General features: G+C 37.2%; 1 protein-coding gene across 4 annotated transcripts in view; it reads left to right on the top strand.

Annotated features, from left to right (window-relative positions):
- MID1 (midline 1) overlaps positions 1-21852 on the top strand; it is a 436773-nt gene that overhangs the window by 344013 nt on the left and 70908 nt on the right. For all 4 annotated transcript variants that reach the window (XM_021006246.2, XM_021006248.2, XM_021006245.2 and 1 more), the window contains exon 3: positions 1885-1980. In XM_021006246.2, coding sequence (XP_020861905.1) covers positions 1885-1980 — 96 coding nt within the window. The remainder of the gene's footprint in view (positions 1-1884; positions 1981-21852) is intronic.

Here is a 21852-nt window from a genome sequence, read left to right on the forward strand (position 1 = left end):
TGGCTCTGTGTATGTGTTTTGTGGACTAGACCTGTGATTTTGCAGGATCACAGATTTAGAACTGGAAGGAACGTTGGAAGCCACGGAGTCCAATCCCCTCTGCTTATAGCTAAGGAAACTTAGACCCAGAAAAATTAGGACTTGTCCCAGTCACACAGTACCTATGATTACACTACAATGGATGAACATTGGGATAGGAAGCTACAAAAGAACACTTCCAATCTAGATTGGCAGCTAATCTCCAAAATGGAGTTTTTATATGTAGTATAAGTACAGTATAGCGATACTAACTAGTGGCTGCTAGAGTTATTCTCCTCTCTCTATCTCCTCTTGCCAAGAAGAAACAACTCTAGCTTAAAATTGATATTTAAACAAAGGACAAATAGTAGTGTTCTTGATTTTTCTAGAATACACTTAAATTCAAGACTGGAAGTTTTGCTAAGTTTCAGAGGCCAAAACTTATAGGTTTATGTTTTAGTATAACAATTTTTAAAATAATTAAATTTATGCCTTCTTTAATGGTTTTATATGAATTATATTGGTTCTTGATAACAAGATAGCGGGGTATTCAATTTCTAGAAATCTACACGTAGTTACTGAACACCAGCTATGTATCCGGCACAGTACTAGGCACATTGTGGATTTAAGAAAATTGACATTGGGGCAGCTAGGTGGCACAGTGGATAGAGCTCCAGCCTTGGAGTCAGGAGGACTTGAATTCAAATCCAGCCTCAGACACTTGACACTAGATGTGTGACCCTGGGCAAGTCACTTAACCCCGATTGCCTCACCAAATGGGAAAAAAAAAGAATGGAATGTATACTCTCTCTCTCTCTCTCTCTCTCTCTCTCTCTCTCTCTGAGAGAGAGAGAGAGAGAGAGAGAGAGAGAGAGAGAGAGAGAGAGAGAGAGAAATAAATGAGAATGGGTAGACAAAGAATCCTAGTGGGAACTTATCAGAAGAGACTAAGGAATTTTGATGCATTATACACTGGAAAATAATTTAAATGTAAATGGTATTGGAAGCAAGAAAAGGTATAAAATTTTGTGGGAAGACAAAGAAAAAAATACATTCAAGTAGGGGAATAAGGGAGTGATTCACAGATAAGGAGATATTTGAATTGGGCCCCCCTGGATAGGTAGGATTTTAATAGGCAAAGTTTGTGGGACCTGAATACCAGACAGAGCATATACTTGATGCTATATAGGAAAAAGGAGCCATTGTGGCTTATTAAGCAAGGGATTGACATGATGAAAGCTGTGTTGAGGGAAAATTAATCTGACAGTAGTATAAAAAAAGCAGAAATCTCATTAGCATATTCAATTAGACATGCCATGACTCCAAGTAAAGAATGTCCAGTGGGGAAATTTCTAAGCACTGTAATGCTGGGAAGTTTTAACCTGCTTTTAGCTAACCTCAGCAGATATACCAAAATCCCCAAATCAACAGTTGTATCTGCTATGCTATTTGGATATTTTATTAACAATTCCAATTTAAGAGAGGTTATATATAAATCAGCTAGCCTTCTTTCTTTCTAGTTCATGACCTAGAAAGTAACTTATAAATAGATGCTCAATTATGTCTTCCTCAGAGAGTCAAACAATAAAAGGTAAAAAAGGAAAAATCTAAGTATCACATTCTCACATTTCCAAGAAGTTCATTAAAATACAACCTTCAGAAGGCATTCAAGCATGTGGACTGTGACCTTTTTTAACACTGTGCAACTGGAGTTGCATAAATGCCATGTTGGTTTTTTAAGAAGAAAACTCAGATACCAATTTACTGTGGGTATGGCATTTACTGTATATACCAAGCTATTATGATACAGACCAGTAAAGATTTCTTCTTCTTTCCCCTTTCCTTTTTTGTTTTGTTTCCAAACAGCAAAACTTAGAGAGTAACCTCACCAACCTTATTAAGAGGAATACTGAACTGGAAACACTTTTGGCTAAACTCATTCAAACTTGTCAGCATGTTGAGGTAAGTGTATCTACCCAAAAACTTTTTTTTAATGTTTTAACCTAATCAGTCCAGGTCTACACTGTATGTACAAAGACTCAGGTTCTAAACACTATTCTTAGGAAGAATGATCTTAGCGGTATTCTACATATCATGGCTTTCAGAGACCCTCCAAGGATTTCCAGATAGGCAGTTTGTAAACCAGGAAGACTAAGAAAATATTTGAAACCAAACTAAGAAATATTTGAAAAGCAAGTTGCTCCAAGCATGAATTTAAAAAAAAATGAAGAAGAACTGGTATCGTACTTTGAAATTTGGAGAGGACCTCACAAGTCAACTTAGTCCAACTCCCTTGTTATGAAAAAAAAATAGATAAGTGAGGTCCAGAGAGGTTAACCACCTGGCCCAGGTCACTAAGGAATAAACTGGAAGAGCCAGGATTGGCACCTGACTCTTTTAACTCCATATCTAAGCCCCTTCCCATTACACCATGCTAATAAGAATGTCGTGAAAATTCCTTCAGGGTCTGTCATTCCCCCAGTGACAGCCTTCCCCTAAGCCATTTTAATCAGCCACAGGATCATAGAATTTTCAGTTGAAAGGATTCTTTCTGTCCTTTCTGGTCTGAACTCTTAACCCCAGTGCAGGAGGGGTGCATATAGACAAATGTCAAACACAGTCCACAAGTGCAGCTGGAACCACATTAAAACATGATTGGGAAATATTTTTAAAAATAAATAAAAATAGAATAAAACATAGACAAAGGCAGCTAGATGATATGATAGAGTACCAGGCCTACAGTCAAGAAGACTCATCTCCCTTAGTTCAAATCTGGATCAGATACTTACTAGCTGTGGGACCTTGAGCAAGTCACTTAACCTTGTTTGTCTCAGTTTCCTCATCTGTCAAATAAGCTGGAGAAGGAAATGGAAAACCACTGTAGTATCTTTGACAAGAAAACCCCAAATTAGATCTCAAAGAGTTGGATATGACTGAAACTATTGAACAACAACAACAAAAAACATAGATAATATTAGTATGTGGTTTTTTAGGCTACGTAAGGCAGTGGATAGATTTAGTGCAGTGGACTCTCTGAGTCTGGAGTCAGGAAGACCTCAGCTCAAATTTGGCCTCAGCCACTTCATAGCTGTGTGACCTTGCCTTAGTTTCCTCAACTGTAAAATGGGAATAATAATAGCATCTAACCTCACAGGGTTGTTAGGATCAGATGATATAATATTTGTAAAGTGCTAAGCACAGCGCCTGGCACATTTTTGTTATTTTTCAGTCATTTCAATCATGTCCAATAGGTGCTAAGTAAATGTTAGCTTTTATCATTATTATTATTATTATTATTATTATTATTATTATTTATTATTTTTATTTGGATACATATACAGAGGGATCCTCCTGTTTGGTTTAGTGGCCAAACTTCTTACTGCCTTACAACATGCGTGAAGGGGATTCCTAAACTGTGTGATATGTTGTAGAGTATTACAGTACTACCAAAATGTTCCTCTGCACTCCTATATTATATAAGATGGAGGGGATAGGGTGAGAAACTTTCTCTACCAATTCAAATCAGTACATTCTCCTCAACTTCTAGAGTTGGCCAGGGCATTGGGGAATAATGGGACTTGTCTGTGAACATGCACCCATTATGTGTCTGTCATAAGTAAGATTAGAACTCAGACCTTCCTGACTCTGAGGCCAGCTCTGTACCATAGATAACATAATTAATTGCTAATTTTGCCATTTAGTGTATACCATAAGAGATAGACTACTGTGATCTGGATTCAACTAGAGGGGTCTTCAAAGAGGATATAGAGATTGTGCCTCATGCTGAAGATTTTTAAGGACCTTGTTTTCCATACTGATCTGAGGCCAAAATGTTAGTTTTGTCCCTGTGACTTACCTATGCTGCCAAAGGCTGCATCTTGAATTCACCGTAAAGCTCCTATAAAGGGTCCCTAAAAGCAGTTAGGTGGTGCAGGGTGTAGAACATTGGCTTTAGAATCAAGAAGACCTGAGTTCAAATCTAGTCTCAAACTAATTGTGTGACTCTGAGTAAGTCACTGAATGTCTGTTTGCCTCAGTCTCCTCATCTGTAAAGGGAGGATATAATAATACCTACCTCCCAGGGTTGTTGTAAAGATCAAATGAGGAAATATTTAAAAATTTTGCAAACCTTTAAGTGCTTTTTGAAAAGTAGCTATCATCATCATCATCATCATCATCATCATCATCATCATCATCATCATCATCATCACTGTCATCATTATTAATTGTTAGACCCAGTGGTGTTCCAGGGTTTTCACAGTTCATGTTGATATTTGGAAGGGAAAAAAAAATTTAATGGCAGTTTCAAAAAAAAATCCAGTCAATTTTCCAGGTAACATGAATAGTTAACATTTGTATAGCTCTTTAAAGTTTATGGAGCGTTTTATGTATATTGTCTCATTTGACATAACACAATTACCCTATGATACAGGTGCTATTAATATTAATAACAATAATAATAGTGTTCCCATTAAGGTGAGTAATAATAATAGCTAACAATTACATAGTACTTGCTTTGTGCCAGACACCATTCTAAGTGTTTTACAATTAGTATCTCATTTGATCCTCAGAACAACCTTAGGATATAGGTGTTATTATTATCCCCATTTTGCAGATGAGGAAACTGAGGCTGAGAGCCATGGGTCACACAACTGACACAGGATTCAAACTTAGATCTCCCTACCTCTGAGTAGTGTGCTATGCCACCTAGCTGCCTTTATTACTACTATTTCCAATTCTTTATTGATAATTTTCCACTTAGAGCTCATTAAGCAATGCTCATTCATTAAGTACTTACTATATAGCAGGCATCTTGCTAAGGACCAAGAATGCAAAGGCAAAAGTGAAACAGTAATTGCCTTCAAGGAGTTTATGTTCTAATGGAGGACACTCTATGTGTGTATATACGCATATGTGCATTATATATATATATACACACACACACATACACACATACATATACATATATGTTTATATATTATATAGTTTCATATCTAAATAATTCATATATTATTCATAGAATTCGTTATATTCACACACACACATATGTATTTCAAAGTAGTTTGGGAAGGGAGGGGGCACTAGCACTTTCTTGAGGCACACTCCCACTAAAATTCTATTCTGGTGTTTCATTATGGTGTCCATGGCTCCTTAAAGATCTTGGCAGTAGAATGTCATTTCTAGCACATGATAAGCTAAAGTGAATCTAGGAATGAATCTAGGAATAAACAGCATGTTTCTCATTTGTTAACCAAACTAGTTAAATTTGGAGAGGCTCTTTACCAGAACGTTGCCCACCATGCAATGGATTCTTTTGTACCATGTCTGTTCTTCTGAATTGGTGGAAGGAGTATCTGTATGGTGAAATCACAAATTCTGAAAGTACTAAAAGTAAAGAGGAAAAATCCAGATTTGGATTCAAAAGACCTGGGTTGAAATTCCAGCTTTGCCACTGTGTAACCTTAGACAAGTCACTTAACTCCTCTGGGTTTCTGTAAAATGAAGAAATTGTCCTGGATGACCTCCAAGGTCCTTTCTAGCTTCAAATCTGTGACTGACCAAACCATGTAAAGAAATGATAGCAGAGCACTTTTCTTATGAATTCTAATTTATTGGCCTTTCTTCTGTATCTTGAGTTTACAGTGGAAATAAAAGAATCTGAAAGTTTCCTTCCACCCACTTGACTCATATTCTCCTCCTCATTTATCAATTGGGCTTTTTGGAAGCAGAGAGCACAGTTGAGAGGAGAAGAATTAAAAAAGGGGGGAGAGGATGAAGAGAGAAAGAAAAGGGAATGAAAAACAAGAGGAAGGAGGCAGGTGCAAAGATTTGAAAGATGAGCCAGAGGACCAATGCAGTTGCTTCTCCTACTCCAAGTATGGTCCTAATAATCAAATGAAAACCAGCCCTTTGATGATATAAAGAAGGAACCGTATTATAGCAGCAGCTAGAGCCATAACAGATTGTGGTGCTCACATTTTCCCTCAGTCCAACTTTCCATAGCAGATTTTGCCAATCGCAATTCTCTGAAGAAAAGTTTGAGTACTGCTGATTAGGCTGCAATGTAAATAATAATGAAACTATCCATAATGTTTTCATTTATGTTGAAAAGGGTGAATGTGTCTTAAAGGAATGAAAGAATGGGGAAAATTGAATGATACAACTCTCCTATATTTCTGTTTTTATGATGTGATGGCATTTTATGTTTGAGACAATAACAAAGAGTTATGTTTCCTCAGTTAAAATTACCTGAGTTATATAGAGGAGTCTTACAAATGTTTTACGGCTTTGGTGCTTTTTTACGTTCAAGTAAAGCCAGCCTAGTTACCAAAGCATCAATCTCTGGTTTTCATTATTGTCTTCGTCTTCATTGATTTCAGATCATCTGACTTGCTGTTGATTCCTTATTAGCATTGTTTGAATTTACATAGTGCCGTTCCTTATAATGTTGATATAAACTTGTGTTCCTATTAAGATGAGTAATTTCCAGCTACAGATGAAGGTTTTGTTCAGGAAATTTACAAGGAGTTTTCATTTAAGAGATTACATTTTACTTTTCTTTATGTATTTGTAGCTTTATAAATGAAGCTGTTATTGGATAGGTTAGAGCATCCTTGCAAATAGACCATCATGAAGCATGAACAATAATTTGTGCCAGGCAGGTAGTGAAGAATGCTCTCATTTCCTCTGTGTTTTTTTTTAAATGCTATCTCCATATATCCCTTGGGAAGGGGGGTGTTCATGTGGATGCTTCTGAGTGGGTACATTTTGGAATTATTTAGAATTGCATTGAGTTAGGTGGTATATAGGATAGTGTGCTGGATTTACAATCAGTAACACCCTAGTTCAAATGCTGCTTCGGATATTTATTGGCTGTGAGATTTAACTTCTCTCAGACTCAGTTTCCTCCTATATAAAATTTATACAAAATAGGGGTAAAGCATATACCTCACAGAGTTTTTGTGAGGCTCTCATGAGATAAAATATGTAAAGCACTTTGCAAAACAAATCCTACATATTTATATTTAAATGCTGTATATATATATTTAAATACTACCTATTTATCTTTGAATATTACACATTTGTATTTAAATACTGTATATTTATCTTTAAATGTCATATATTTATGAATGCTAGATATTGCTATTAGAATTATGCAGAATAAATTGAGGAAGTAGAAAACACTGATAAGGATAGATACTGTCTCTCTTTAATTTTGTTGTCTTTGAAGCCTTATTAAAAGACAGTGCTGTAGAATGAATAGATTGTGGGCTCTGAGACAAGAAGAACTGGGTGGTTCAAATCCCAGATCTGACACTGATCAGCTGTGTGGCTCTGGGCAGTCACTGAACCTCTCTCTTTCTCAGGCAATTCCTCCATAGCTAGATTGCAGCATTCTCTGGCAGATGCAGTTATCTCAGTGGAATCACAGGCTTGGAGCTAGCATGGATCTCAGAGGCCATCTAATCTAGCTTCTTCATTTTTCAGATGAAAAACTTGAGGCTCAGGAAAGTTCATTGATTTGCCCAGGTTCACACAAATGGTAAGCAGAAGAGCCTGGATATTTTAACCCAGATTCTCTGATTCCAAACCTAGTTCTCTTCCTACTGTCCCACCATTGCCTTTTCACTGATGACACCGCATATATATCTTAGGATTTGCCTTGGTTATATATCTTTATTACTCTGGAGAATCCTCTTTCTTTCTGGATAAAGTGTACTTGAAAGCAATGATTGCTTAATAAATATTGTTGACTTGCTATGAATATTTCTCCATAAATGGCTCCAACCTAATTTTACAAGCTTATTTCACTCTGTTTCCATTCATGCACTCTATATTCCATCCAAACTATACTGTAGGCATTGTCCAGTCTCATTTATTCATTCATAGGCACTAGGGAGGGCATAAAATTTAGATGAGACCTAGTTCTGCCCTCTTCTGCCTTTATGAATCAAACTCATCATCCCCCATACCTGGACCACCCTTGATCCACATTGCTATCTGTTAAAGTCCTGTTCTTTCAAAGCCCATCTGGCGTCACTTTTTCTGTGACATTTCCTTAATTCTACTAGCTAAAAATAATAACCCTTTCCTCATTTCATATATTCTATGTATGTTGTATTTATTTGTGTAAATATTTTATTTCCCCTATTAAATTGTAAGGCCTTTGAGGGCAGAGGTTACTTTTCATCTATTCCACTCTTTGTTTTTCATGGTTTTTAAAAAATCTGAACCTGTAATTTCATTAGTGTCAGAAACCCCTACTGTGGAAACTCCTTCCACTGATGCACATCAGAGACTTGTATGAAATTTATAGTCTGAGAGAGTTACTTGGACCCTTTCAGTTAGAATGACCTGGCATGATCACCCAGGTCTATCTTTCAGAAGCAGGCCAGGAATCGATGTCTTTGTGATTCTGGATTCAGCCTTCTATCCACTATAGCAGAGGTTCTTAACCTGGGGACTGTGAACTAGATAGATAGATAGATAGATAGATAGATAGATAGATAGATAGATAGATAGATAGATAGATAGACAGATAGAGGTGGATGAATAGACAAACTGATAGAGTTAGACAGATGGATAGGGATGGGTAGACGGAAGGATGGATAGATAAATGCATAGATAACATAGATGAATAGAGATGGAGAAGGATGGATGAATGGATGGATGAATAGATAAATGGATAAAGATAGAGATGGGTAGAGATAAATGATAGATAGACAGAACTGTATTTCAATATGATTGGATTCCTTTGTAATTTATGTATTTTATTGTATTCATTTAAAAGCATTATTCTGAAAAAGGGTCCATAGATTTCACCAGACTGCCCCAGGAGGCCATGACAAAAAAAGTCAAGAACCGCCACACTACATCATTCTGTTTATTATGTAGATCATGCTCATAATAGGTGTAGGTGCTTAATAACTGTCTTTGAAATGTAATTGGATTAAGTTTGAGGCCAAGCATCTTAATGGCCTAAAGAATGGTACTAAATAGGACTAAATTTCCATATTATTTAGATTCATTCTATACCATGAGCATTAGTTACAACCTAGCTGCTTCATAGCTTTGCTCTTAAGAAGGACCAGACAAGAATAAATAATCAGTAAAGGTTTATTAAGTGCCTACTTTGGGGTAGACACTGTGGTAACGATGCTTAGTGCAGCTTAATGCATGAGGTAGAACATTAACTCTCTGAAGAAACCTTAACTACTTTTAGACAGCTAAGCCAAGTCACATGTTCTGCTGATGGAGGGTCAGCATCATTATCTGTGTGTGTTAAGGACAAGTATTTATTCCATTGTATGGAGCAGTTGCCTTTCCAAGGCTTACACAAATTGCTCACAGTGCTGAGACACCAGAAAGAGCTTGAACTTCCCCCTTTCTTCTCATCAGTCAGCCTTTTGGTGGGTATTGCCAGTCCTCAGGAAAATAAATCTTATGCCAGCTGGAACCTGTATACTTAGAAAGGGTGGGGAAAACTCCTAATGACAATAAATCAAATCACTGAAAACAAATCCTGCCAGATGAGGAAATGCCACTCCCTCCCAACATCCACACCCCTGCTATACACATTTCCAAAGCTTTTATTTATAATGCAAGAAATTGGTGTTTTATGATTTCTTTCTTTTTCTTTCTCTTTCTTTCTTTCTCTCTTCCTCTCTTCCTCCCTCCCTTCCCTACTTCCTTCCTCCCTTCCTTCTTTCCTTCCTTCCTTCCTTCTTTCCTTCCTTCCTTCCTTCATTCCTTCCTTCTCTCCTTCCTTCCTCCCTTCCTTCTTTCTGCCTCTTAGCAAAAAAATTTTTTTAAACCCAACACTCCTGATTTTGAATGGGTAGTTTTGAAAAGGATGAAAATAAAATAACTTTCTGTCCACAAACTCTAAATCTCCTCAGATACAAACAGATTCATTTTGAGAACAGGGAGTTACATAGGTTTTAGAGGGAATGGGCAGAAACCATTTGAGAAGAGACTCAATGAATTGTTTGTGAAGTTTGGTAAACAGGTTTCTAAAATCTAATAAATTTTAAATCCTCTTGTAGGATTTTCATCAGTAAGAAAAAAAGTTTTACAATAGAAACCTCCTCTCTTGTTAAAAAAAAAAGAGGATGGAATGAATTATATTACGAACTGAGGACAGATTCTGAGGAGTAAGCAAAATGTGGACCTTAATGTGGGCTTAATTTTGTTCATTCTGTTCAGATTGGCAACATAGGACCTACTTTAAATGTTTCTTAATAATTATAGAGAGCATGTTATTTTTCTCCTGGAATTAACAGCTTGGCAAATACTGACTCACAGCTGAAACTGGAATTTTATTGTCTTTGGGACCTTTCTTTCTGAGAGTCTGAGGGTCAAGTCTTTGCCTACTAGTCCCAACATGGCATTGAACATTCACATCTGCACCACTGGTTGACAAAGTCTTAAATTCATTGGGGGATATTGAACAAGAGAGAAAGTACAGCTGTTTCCCATACCAATGTCAAATAAAGGCCAACGTAACCCTACTGTCCTTGTCTAGTTTCATTTGATAATCTCTACCTTGAACATCCTTTGCCACGCTTCTTCGAGAAAATATACCTGACACAGACTTCTTTGACTAATCTTAACTGCTTTGAGATCACCATTTGTTTTCTTTGCAAATAAATTGTTCTTTACTCATTTTTTCCCTCTCAACTAGGGTTCACAGACCCTGATTCTCTCTTATTTTTAATAGAACGTTTGGTTTCTTACTGTGTTTCTCTGAATTTTTCCAGCACTAGCTGGTACATAGTCTGAAAAACCTCTTGTGGGTGAATTAAATGGCATTTAATGAGATCTGTGCTTAGATTAATGTGTCATATGATGGGCTCTGTAAATGGAGACAGATAAATCGGATGTTACAGTAGCTTGTTAAGAACTTTAAAAAAAAACATCTTGGCAACAAATGAAGGCCTATAAAGGACTTTTAAAGCAATCCTAGCAAGTTCTTGAATCACTCAGCTGTAAATTTTAAAATAAGAAAAAATAATTGGGTTAGAAGGAAGCCGCATTCTTTTTTCATTTTCCCCCCTGCATTTTTCATAACACCAGAGAGTTGTGTCTAATGGAGCTTCTGGCAATAAGACTGTTCTTGCTAAAGGACCAACATACACAAAGTACTCTGTCCATGTCTGGAGAACAGGGTCTGATTTTAGATTTACTCTACCACACGGGGGGGGGGAAGACATGAATGTCAACAGTCATAATCTGTTGGCACTCTCATCTAAGCATCTGATTCTCAACCAATTTGACTCCATGGGAGAATGCTTTCAAGATATAATTAGAATCAGATCCTGCTGTCATTAAATGAGGCTGGCAATCTAAAACCATGCAGACCACTGCCCTACCAGTACAAGACTTTGGTTGAGGATATGATTGGGAAGGAGGAGGGAAATGATGTTAAGCAGATAAGCTATGCTCAAAGTCCAGTTCATGCACCCATTCTAGTCAAGATCATAATCGTGGATTCAAGCTATAGGGTATTCATGACAAAATTAGCAGTGAATGAATAGAATTATACCCCATTTCTTATGTCGAAGGAACACTACCCTTAATTTCTGCATTCTAAGTTTAGGTTTTTAGATTCTTCAAAAATCTAGTCAGTGTCATGTCAGAGTAATATCCACCTTTTCTATCTGTGCACAGAATGCTCCTTATCTATTGCTCTTGGAACCCCCAAACTCTTTTTACAGTTGAATTCAAAATCCGTCTCTTTGAAAGGGTCTTTCCTAATTCTCTCAATTATTAGCATTCATGTACAACCTACCCTCATGCCTTTAGTGACTGTGTGATTTTTTTTTGTATATAATCTGTATTTTTAATCTGTGACTATGTATCCTTCCATGGTATAACGTAAGCTCCTACAGTACAGGTCCTTCCTACTGTACTTGTATATCTAGCATTAATTACAGTACCTGGCATACAGCAGATGCTTAACTAATGCTTACTGATTGATATTTTTAAAAGGAAGGAAATAAGCATTTACTTCATATATATGAAATACATACACATATATACACACGTACATGTATATATGTGTGTGTGTGTGTGTATATATATATGTATATATATATATATATACACATATATATGTATGTGTGTGTGTGCGTGTGTGTGTGTGTGTGTGTGTGGATGGATGGATGGATGGATGTGATTTAGAACATACCATATGCCAGGGACTAGGTCAAGTGCTTTGATCCTAACCACAGTCTTGTGAAGTGGGTGCTATACTTATTCCCATTTTCCAGTTGAGGAAACTATAGCAGACAGAGATTGTGACTTGCCCAAGGTCACATAGCTAGTAAGTATCTGAGCATAGATTTGAACCCAGATCTTCCTGACTTTAGGCCCAGCACTGTTTTCACTGAGTCACCTAGCTACCCCTATCTAGGTGCTATCTGATTGACTTTCTAGCTTGCCAAATTTTGTAGTAATAATTATGCCCACAAATTATTCTTGTTCTCATCTTCCTATAAATAATTTTAGTTGCTGATGATGCAGGACTTTTGTTATGTGTTCTCCCACTGTGGTCCATGAGATTTTGTGCCTTTTGCTGAAGGATGAGACTCTGGTGATTCATTGGCTGGATTATTTTCACAAAGATGTGTGTGAGGAATAAGGACCTTACCTGAATAGAAAGTACAATCAACTGATGTTGCATCAGACCAAGATTCCAAAAGTTTCCAGCTTCCCAAAATCCTTCATCATTTACTTATCTTTTTAGTTTAGGTGGAATGAATGGTTAAGTCTAAGGTTATATTAAGAATCATGATGCCATGTGGCTTAGATTGGAACATGATAGTACATACTTGCCTCTGAGGTAGGTTCCTCAGACATGTCATGGCTCATATTCCTTTTTAATCAGGCTAATGAGAAAATTCCAAAGTTAATAATCAAATATGGTGAAATGGGAAACTTGAGTTGAGGTCTGGGTAAAAGAGGAGGAAGAGAAATTATGGCATGTCAATGAAATAGAAAATAATTCCTTATAAGAAATTATGAGAGAAGTGGCCTCAGAGAAACCTGAGAAGACTTACATGAACAGAAGCAGAGTTAAATAAGCAGAACCAAGGGAATAATTTATACAGGAACGGTGAGAGGAAAAAGCCAATTTTTTTCTCTTTTTTAAAAAAAAAATTTAATTTATTTTGATTTATCAATAATCACTTCCATATGCTTTTGAGTTTAAAAATTTTTCTTCCCCTTCTTCCCCACCACCCTCCCCAAGATGGCGCACAATCTGAATATAGGCTATATATTTACATTCCTATTAAACATATTTTCACATTAGTGGTGTCGTAAGTAAAAATTAAAACCAATAGGAGGAACCATCAGAAAGAGGAAAGAAAACTGAACAGAAGAGGAAAAAAAAATAGCAATTCAACTTTCATAGTTCTTTCTTTGGATGTGGATAGCATTTTCCATCACAAGGCCTCTGGAGATGTCTTAGATCCTTGTATGGCTGGGAAGGGTTAAGTTTATCAATATTAGTCATTGCACAACATGGCGGATATTGTGTACAATGTTCTCTTGGTTCTGCTCGTTTCACTCAGCAGAAAAAGCCAATTTTTGTGACTTTCCTGTAATACTTGAATTCTAAACTAGGAAAATTCTCTTTTACCTCAGTCTGTACTGTCTAGGCAGAAACCTTTTCTCTTTTTTAGAGGTAATCAGGGTTAAGTGACTTGCCCGAGGTCACAGAGCTAGTAAATGTCTCAGGCCAGATTTGAATTCGGGTCCAGTGCCCTATCTACTGTGCCACTCAGCTGCCCCTTAGGTGGAAACTAAAGTCCAGATCTTTTGGGCCAACCATGACGTGGCTGAATCTCCTGTCTGTTTATCTTTTCCATGAAGGGTGTAGTTTGAAGAAGTACCTCCCACTAGTCAATGAACACCTAATTCAAGGACTCTAGCCCTCTCTTATTCATCAGGTAACTACTGAACTGGAAATATCAATCTCTTAGGATCACTTGTTTGGTGACCTCTGCTCTGAGAAAGAAACACAAAGCATAAGAGGCAGCCAGGGACTTGGGGTCCAAGCGTTAGGGTTACTTCCATGTGCATGTTGCCACCAAAGTTGCTGATGGGGAAGAGAAATCCCATTCCCTCCTCATAGAAGTCCAAGGGGCAGATGGAGTTGTTTGTGGCTACTTTATTAAAGAACAGGAACTCTCTCTCCTTATTTCTCATAGGACCACAGAGTGGGTGGCTCTTCCTGGCTCAACAATCCCCTTCAGCACATCCCTCTCAACCCTGCAGCATCACAGGGATCAGGACAATAACCAGGAGCCACTGGTCATTCATGACCTTTAGTAAAGAGTCAGGGTGCAGGTGAGCCCCTGGTCATCCCCACACATATACTGTAAGATAGCTCTTGCTACATTTATAATTTTTTGATGAGTGTTAGTGAAATAATTGTTTTCTTTAAAACATTGAAGCTGATACTGTTTCTGTATCTCTATAATTTGAAATATAGAAAATAGGAATTGAACTCTAGTACTTAAGTTTCTTTGGTAGAGCTCAAATTTTTAAGAGCTAAATATCACAGGAAGAAATTCAGAGGTTTTGTTAACAATTTTTATCTCTATCAGGATAATTATGTCATACACACGCAATTTTCCTTAACAAAAGCTCAATTGTATTAAATTATTTGTTTGTAACAGAAAAGTGAGGTTTTAAATTCCTCTGTTAAAAAAAAATAAAAAGCCTGAAGCTACAATTGAATGTTAAAAGTTCTCATAGAGATGCAATGTATTTACAGATTTTTTTTTTTAACAATCCAGCTTTGTAACTTTCTGGACTGGGAATTTAATGATAGGCCTTTATTAGTCTACTAAAAGTATTTTCATTATGATGTAACAGAAGTACATATATAAAAAGATATGACTTAACAGGCAGGATTGGGTTGTCATATACTCATGGAGGAAAGTCTTCCTTCATTTTATATGGGAGTAGGAACATTTCTCTTTTCCTGCAGCCTGGGGAAGTAGAGGGAGAAGAATGTTTTCCTAAGATGCATTTCATGAAGAAGATGATATTGCAACCCGTAGTGGTCAGAAAGGCAGAGCACGGTGGATGTCTGCTTACTTAGCTACATAACAGTTGGTAACTTGGTAGGAACCTTTCTTCTGTTGCAGTAATGTTCAGGAATTCATAAACCATCTTCCAGCTGCTATCTCCACACCAGAAGAGGTGATATAGGGTCTGGATCCTATCCAATCTCGATCTGGAAATAATCACGTAGGCTTATGCCCTCATTTTATGGAAGGAGAAACTGAGTCCTTAGAGCTGAAGTTACTTTCCTGTCCAGGGATTGAAACCCAGGTACTCTAACTCCTAATTCAACCTTCATTCCATTCTATTTGGAATTCGACTATTTGGACTTCTCAGCACAAAGCTTAAATAGAAGCACAACTGCAGGGGCTGATAGAGTTGATAATTCGCATAAGTATAATGTATTCTCCCTAAGGCTCCATCATTTCATGTGGGCATCTTGCTGCTGAGTTAATTCTGCTCAGAGTTCTAGGAATGATAGTTCCTGAAGCAATTACTCTGATTCAGAGTCCTGAGACAACCAGTTGTTCATTTTTGCATTTGTCAGGGTATGGTGTACTGGTGACATGGGGATAAAGATTCCCAGTCAGCTACCAGATGCTGTCATCTCCCTCCTGGCTACATCTTACAACTGCCCCACTGCTTTGTATTACAACCACTGTCACCCAAATTAAGACCTACATTCTCAGTCCTACACTATTACAACAGGTCTTCCAGTCTCTGCTCTCCCCCTAAGCCCCATTCAAATACATTTTAACCATGTCATCACCCTACTCAAGAAATTCCAGAGTCTCCCTGGGATTAAGAGATAAATATAATTTACTTCATTGTTCAGAGAAGATAAGAATCTGATTAGTGTCTGCACCCCAAAAAGTGATATAAGTATACATAAATAAAGAAGATAATTTTGGCATGATGTCAGTTAACAAGCATTTGTTAGGCACTTGCTGTGTGTCAGATATTGTGCTAAGCACTAGGGATATGGGAAAAAAGTAAAAACAATCCCTGCCCTCCAGGAGCTCATTTTATGGGGAAGGGAGATAGACTGGGGCCAAAGGTAAGGGGTGGGAGGGGAAGAGAACATGCAAATAACTGTATGATATATGTACAGGGTGAATGGAAAGCAATCTCAGATGTAATCTCAATGTTTAGTTGGAAGGGAAAGGGAAACTAGAAAAAGGTCTTTCATAGAATGTGGGTTTTGAGTCATGAAGGCATCCAGGAGGCAGAAATGAGGAGAAGAGAGCATTCCAGGCATAGGAGATAGGAAATAAAAAGTCATATAGTTGAGAGGTGATGTGATGTCCCAGGAACAGGAAGAAGGCCTGTGCAGCTCTATCGGAAAGAGAGAGAGTAGAAAGCAGCCAGTGGAAGGCAGTAAAGTGTATGAAGACTGCTAAGGTAGGAAGGGGCCAGGTTATGAAGGGCTTTAAAAGGCAGGCAGAATTTTTTTTTTTAGTTTATTTAGCTTTTTGGTGAGACAATTGGGATTAAGTGACTTGCCCAGGGTCACACAGCTAGTGTTATGTGTCTGGGATTGGATTTGAACTCATGACCTCCTGATTTCAAGGCCACAGCCTTATCTACTGCGTCACCTAGCTGGAAATTTTTATATTTGATCCTAAAAGTAATAGGGAGACACTGGAATTTCTTGAGTAGGGTGATGACATGGTTAAAATGTATTTGAATTGGGCTTGGGGGAGAGCAGAGACTGGAAGACCTGTTGTAATAGTGTAGGACTGAGAATGTAGGTCTTAATTTGGGTGACAGTGGTTGTAATACAAAGCAGTGGGGCAGTTGTAAGATGTAGCAGGAGGGAGATGACAGTATCTGGTAGCTGACTGGGAATGAGTGGTTAAGAGTCAGGATCAGTCAAAGTTAACTCATGAGAACTTGAACATGGGAGGAAAGATGAAAGAAAAAAAATGAAGTCAGGAGGAGAAACGGGTTTCCAAGAGAAAATACTCTCTGTATAAGAGATGATTATGTAGAGATGTTTTATAGGCTGTTAAAGAAGAGGGTCTCTACTTCACAAAGCGGATCAGGACATGGAGTAAATGATATTGCCAAGGAAGAGAGGGTAGAGAGAGAAGACAAGAGGACAGAGAATAGATCCTTGAGGAACAAATTATGGAAAATGATACAATAATATATATTATTAAACATAGAATTATTGAACATAATACAATATTATTGCACTGTAAGAAATGATGAAAAAGCTTCTGAGAAACCTGGGAAGATTTGTTAGAATCAAAACACAATGAAGTGAATAGAAACAGAAGAACAATTTATACAATAACATATTAAAGGAATCAAGAAGATCATGAGGAACCTTGAATAGAGAGAGGAAAAAAAGTAATAAGGGAAGAAGAACCAGGAGAATGTGGTGTCTCTGAAGCCAAGAGAAGAGTTTCCAATAGGTGGGAGTGGTCAATAGTATCAAAAACTGAAGAGAAGTCAAGAAAGATAAGACCATTGTTATTTGGCAAGTAGGATGACCTTTCAGTTTCAGTGGAGGGGTTCAGGTGAAATCCATATTACAAAGGATTTAAAAAAAGTGGATACTGAGAAGATAGATCATTGTTTATGAACAACTTACCTCTCTATGTTTTTATTTTTAGTTTTCAGCATTCAATTCCATAAGATTTTGAGTTCCAAATTTTCTCCCCATCTCTCCCCTCCCCTATCCCAAGATGGCATGCAATTTGGTATAGGCTCTACACATACATTCATATTGAACCTATTTTCACATTAGTCATGTTGTAAAGAAGAATTAGAAAAAGAAGAATTAAAACCAATGGGAGAAACCATGAGAAAGAAGAAACAAAGAAAAAAAAAAGAAAGCAAATAATATGCTTTGATTGCATTCAGACTCCATAGTTTTTTGGGTTTTTTTCTGAATGTGGACAGCATTTTTCATCATGAGTCCTTTGGAGTTGTCTTGGATCCTTGCATTACTAAGAAAAGACGATACTATCAAAATAAATCATTGCACGTTTGTGACTGTTACTACTGTATGCAATGTTCTCCTGGTTCTGCTCACTTCATTCAGCATCAGTCCATTCAAGTCTTTCCAGGTGTTTCTGAAGTCTGCCTGCTCCTCATTTCCTATAGCACAATAATATTCCATTACATTCACACAAGTGGTTCAGCCATTCCCCAACTGTTGGGCACCTCCTCAATTTCCAATTCTTGGCCACCATAAAAAGCTGCTATAAATTTTTTTGTACATTTTGGTCCTTTTCCCATTTGTATGATCTCTTTGGGATACAGACCTAGAAGCAGTATTGCTGTGTCAAAGGTTATGCATATTTTTATAGCCCTTTGGGCATACTTTATGGACAACTTCTTAAAGAAGTTTTTAAATGAAGGAGTTAGATGCAAATGGAGAGAGATGGAATAATAGATAAATAGGCTAGCTAGCATGATCAGAGGAAGGTTTTTGTTGTGTTTTTAGGATTAGAGAGACCTAAAAGCCAGCACAGAGAATAGAACTGAAAAGTTGGAGAGACAGCATGGCATGGTGTTTAGGGTACTGGACTTGTCCTTAAAAAGATCTGAATTCACACTTTGATTCAGACACTCGCTGGCTTGCAACCCAAGGCAAGCCCTTAATCCTTTTGCCTCCATTTCTTGGACTGTAAAAATAAATAAGAAAGTTGGACACTTCCAGCTCTAAATCTATGTTCTATGATCCAGTATGTAAGAAAGAAAGAAAAGGGCTGCAGTAATCCTGGGAATGGCATCAATGGTTTAAACTGGTACTAATAAAGATTAAGTCACTTATGTGACCAGAGTAAAAGAAAAGAGAGTTAGTGATGGGGAAAGGAATCTTAGAAAGAGGAGCATAGTAAGAGGACAGAGCAGGGGAACCCTCAAAGCAATCTTTACCCTTTTTGCCTCAGATAAGGAACAAGGGAATATCTATTAACTGTGGAATGACTGAACAAATTATGGTGTGTGAATATAATAGAATATTTGTTGTTTTGGGGTCGTTTCTGTTGTGTTCAACTCTTCGTGGCCCTATTTGGGGTTTTCTTGGCAAAGATACTAGAGTGGTTTGTCATTTCCTTCTCTAGCTCATTTTATAGATGAGCAACTAAGGCAAACAGGGTTAAGTGACTTACCCAAGGTCACACAGCTAGTTAGTGTCTTAGGGCAGATTTGAACTCAATAGGATGAGTCTTTCTGGTTCCAGGCCCAGTGTTCTAGCCACTGTATAGCTGTCCTATAATAGAATATTATTGCTTACAGAGCAATTTCTTACAGAGAAATGATGAAAAGGATGGTTTCTGATAAATGTGGGAAGACTTTTTTTAGAACCAATACAAAATGGAGAAGAACAATTCATACAATAGCAACACTGTAAAAAAAAAACAAATTTGAAGGACTTAGGAACTCTGGCAAATACAGTGATCATTCCCACTAGGATTCCCAAGAACAAATAATGAAACATGCTCCCTACCTCCTGGCAGAAAGGTAATGGAATGAGGATGCAGAATGAGACATACATTTTTGGACATGGCTAATGTGGGACTTTGTTCTTCTTGATTATGCATATCTGTTACACGGCTTTTTGCCATGGGGAGGGAAATGAAAAATTTGGGAATCTGCAAACAAGAAGAAAACAGAAGTAATTATAAACAAGTACGATGGATTTAAAAGTCACGTGTTGAATTTATAATATACAGAAGAAGAAAAAAGTTCTGCATCATAGAGTTCCACTGTTGCATATATAATCTTCTGTTCTGCAGTGTAGATGGAATTGCTCATTTATTTGAGGTTAAACTCAGGATTTTTTTAAATTAAAAAAATAGAAACAGAACAGTGCTATGTGTGATCTGTGTCCTACTCAGTTTTGCAAACGAGTACATAAAGGGAATGGATGGAAGGAGGGTCTTGGAGGCACCACTCCATGCTGCTGCAAAAGGTGAAACCAAGAATATAACTCAAATGAGATTTAGAAGGGGTTTTTTTGAGAAAAAAATAATCCTCCTCATTGCCTGTTCTTATACAATAATGTATGAAAGTTACAGTGTTATAAAAAGGGTAGCTTCTATGGAATTTCTGAAATTTCTTTGACCCCAACTATCTACACTCCAAGTAAAAGGTAACTTGATGGAACCTCCCCAAAAAAGGATTTTCCATATGAAATGAAAAATTAAAATGCTAATATTTAATCAGGCTTTGGCTACTTAAACAAAAGACTACTTTTGGTTTTTATGGAATAAAGTATTTTTTCCCTTCTGTTTTTCATGAAATAGGCTTAAAGAATTCTTCTTGTTTGTGGTCTAGGAAAAATTAGAACTATGCTGATGGGGTACTCCCTTAAGGGTTCTATTAAACAATCAAAAGGTTTTATTCTTGGCAATAATAGTAATGCTGGCAACGTTTTTATTATCTGGCCTTATGCCTTCTTTTTCTGATTCTGACAAACTGGAACTTAGCTTGTTCCCTTTCTATAACTGGCAGGTAAGAAGGATAGAGAAGGTAGCCCACAAGGTTGGTAGGGAAATTGTGAATTTTCCTAGGCTTTTTTTAGAGCTGGCATTTCAAGCAATCTAGAATAAAGCATATCTGAACTCTTTTGGGTAGTATCAATTTCAGAATTTTAAAAAAAAATTTTTTTTGCATTGTAACACTGCTTAGCTTATGACTTAAATCTTAGTCTAAGACTTAAAGCAACATTGAAAATGAGATGAGGTGATGGAAAATCAAGAGTATTTCAAGAAGGAAAAAAAAAGAAACAAATTTTGTTGTCCAAGTAACTGGATTTCATTTATCACTCTTCCAAACAAAATTTTGCTCACTATTACTCAAATATAGCTCCTGTTGACTTCATGGTAAGTTACAGATGAACACCTGTGTGTAGCTTTTGGCCCTGAAGTCATGCATGACCAAGGTCAGAATATACATGCCTGCCAAATACAAATCCCATTTGGCCTCATAATTAGTCTTCAGGCTATAGAGCTATAGGGAAACTAGGATGAGGGTAAAACCCAGCTCCTGTTCTGCCCTCCAATGGAGCCCATCAACCAAACCAGAAATGTTATGGTAGCCTTGAATATTAGCGCTCCACTATGAGAAAGGGCTTCCCTTGCTCATGTATTCCACATCTACCAAAGTAACTTACCACAGGCACAGCTTCCTTCCCCTACCTACCCCCCAGGCTTCTTTTATATTTTTGTAACTAAACATTAGAATGCAAAAGAAAAGAAAATCTGAAAACCACCTTCAGTTCAATCTGCCCTTGTATGTAAGTGCTCTGCAGTGGTGACATTTCAGGATATTCAGTAGACATCATCTGTGGATATTTCATGATTACAGAACAGATCCTAACATTTTAATGGTTTATTAAAATTTCTAGCTTTTTCATTGATACTTTCAGCCCTATTTGAATTACAAGGGCAGGGATCAGATTCATCCCCTGAAGCTTTGCAGGAGAGTAGATTTCATCTTTACTCAAGTAACTCAAGTCCAGAGAGGCCCAGTTTTGTTTTTTTCTAATACCTCATGTCCTTAGGAATTGCAGCAAAAGTAATAATGATGATGATGATAATAAGAGAATATGATTTAACAAGAAGTGACAAAATTGAAAGTGACTAATATAATTGTATTTGATAGATACTTCCCCTCTCCACTAGAAACCTGCCTTCCTTCCCCTGCCCAAATACCATTTCCCCACTTCCCCCCCCTCCAAATAATTTATGTTATTTCTCTGAAGACAAAGTCAGGAGGCTATTTGCCCAATTGTTA

This window comes from Phascolarctos cinereus, unplaced genomic scaffold (assembly GCF_003287225.1).
Source record: "Phascolarctos cinereus isolate Bilbo 61053 unplaced genomic scaffold, phaCin_HiC Scaffold_726;HRSCAF=1367, whole genome shotgun sequence".
Lineage (NCBI taxonomy): Eukaryota > Metazoa > Chordata > Mammalia > Diprotodontia > Phascolarctidae > Phascolarctos > Phascolarctos cinereus.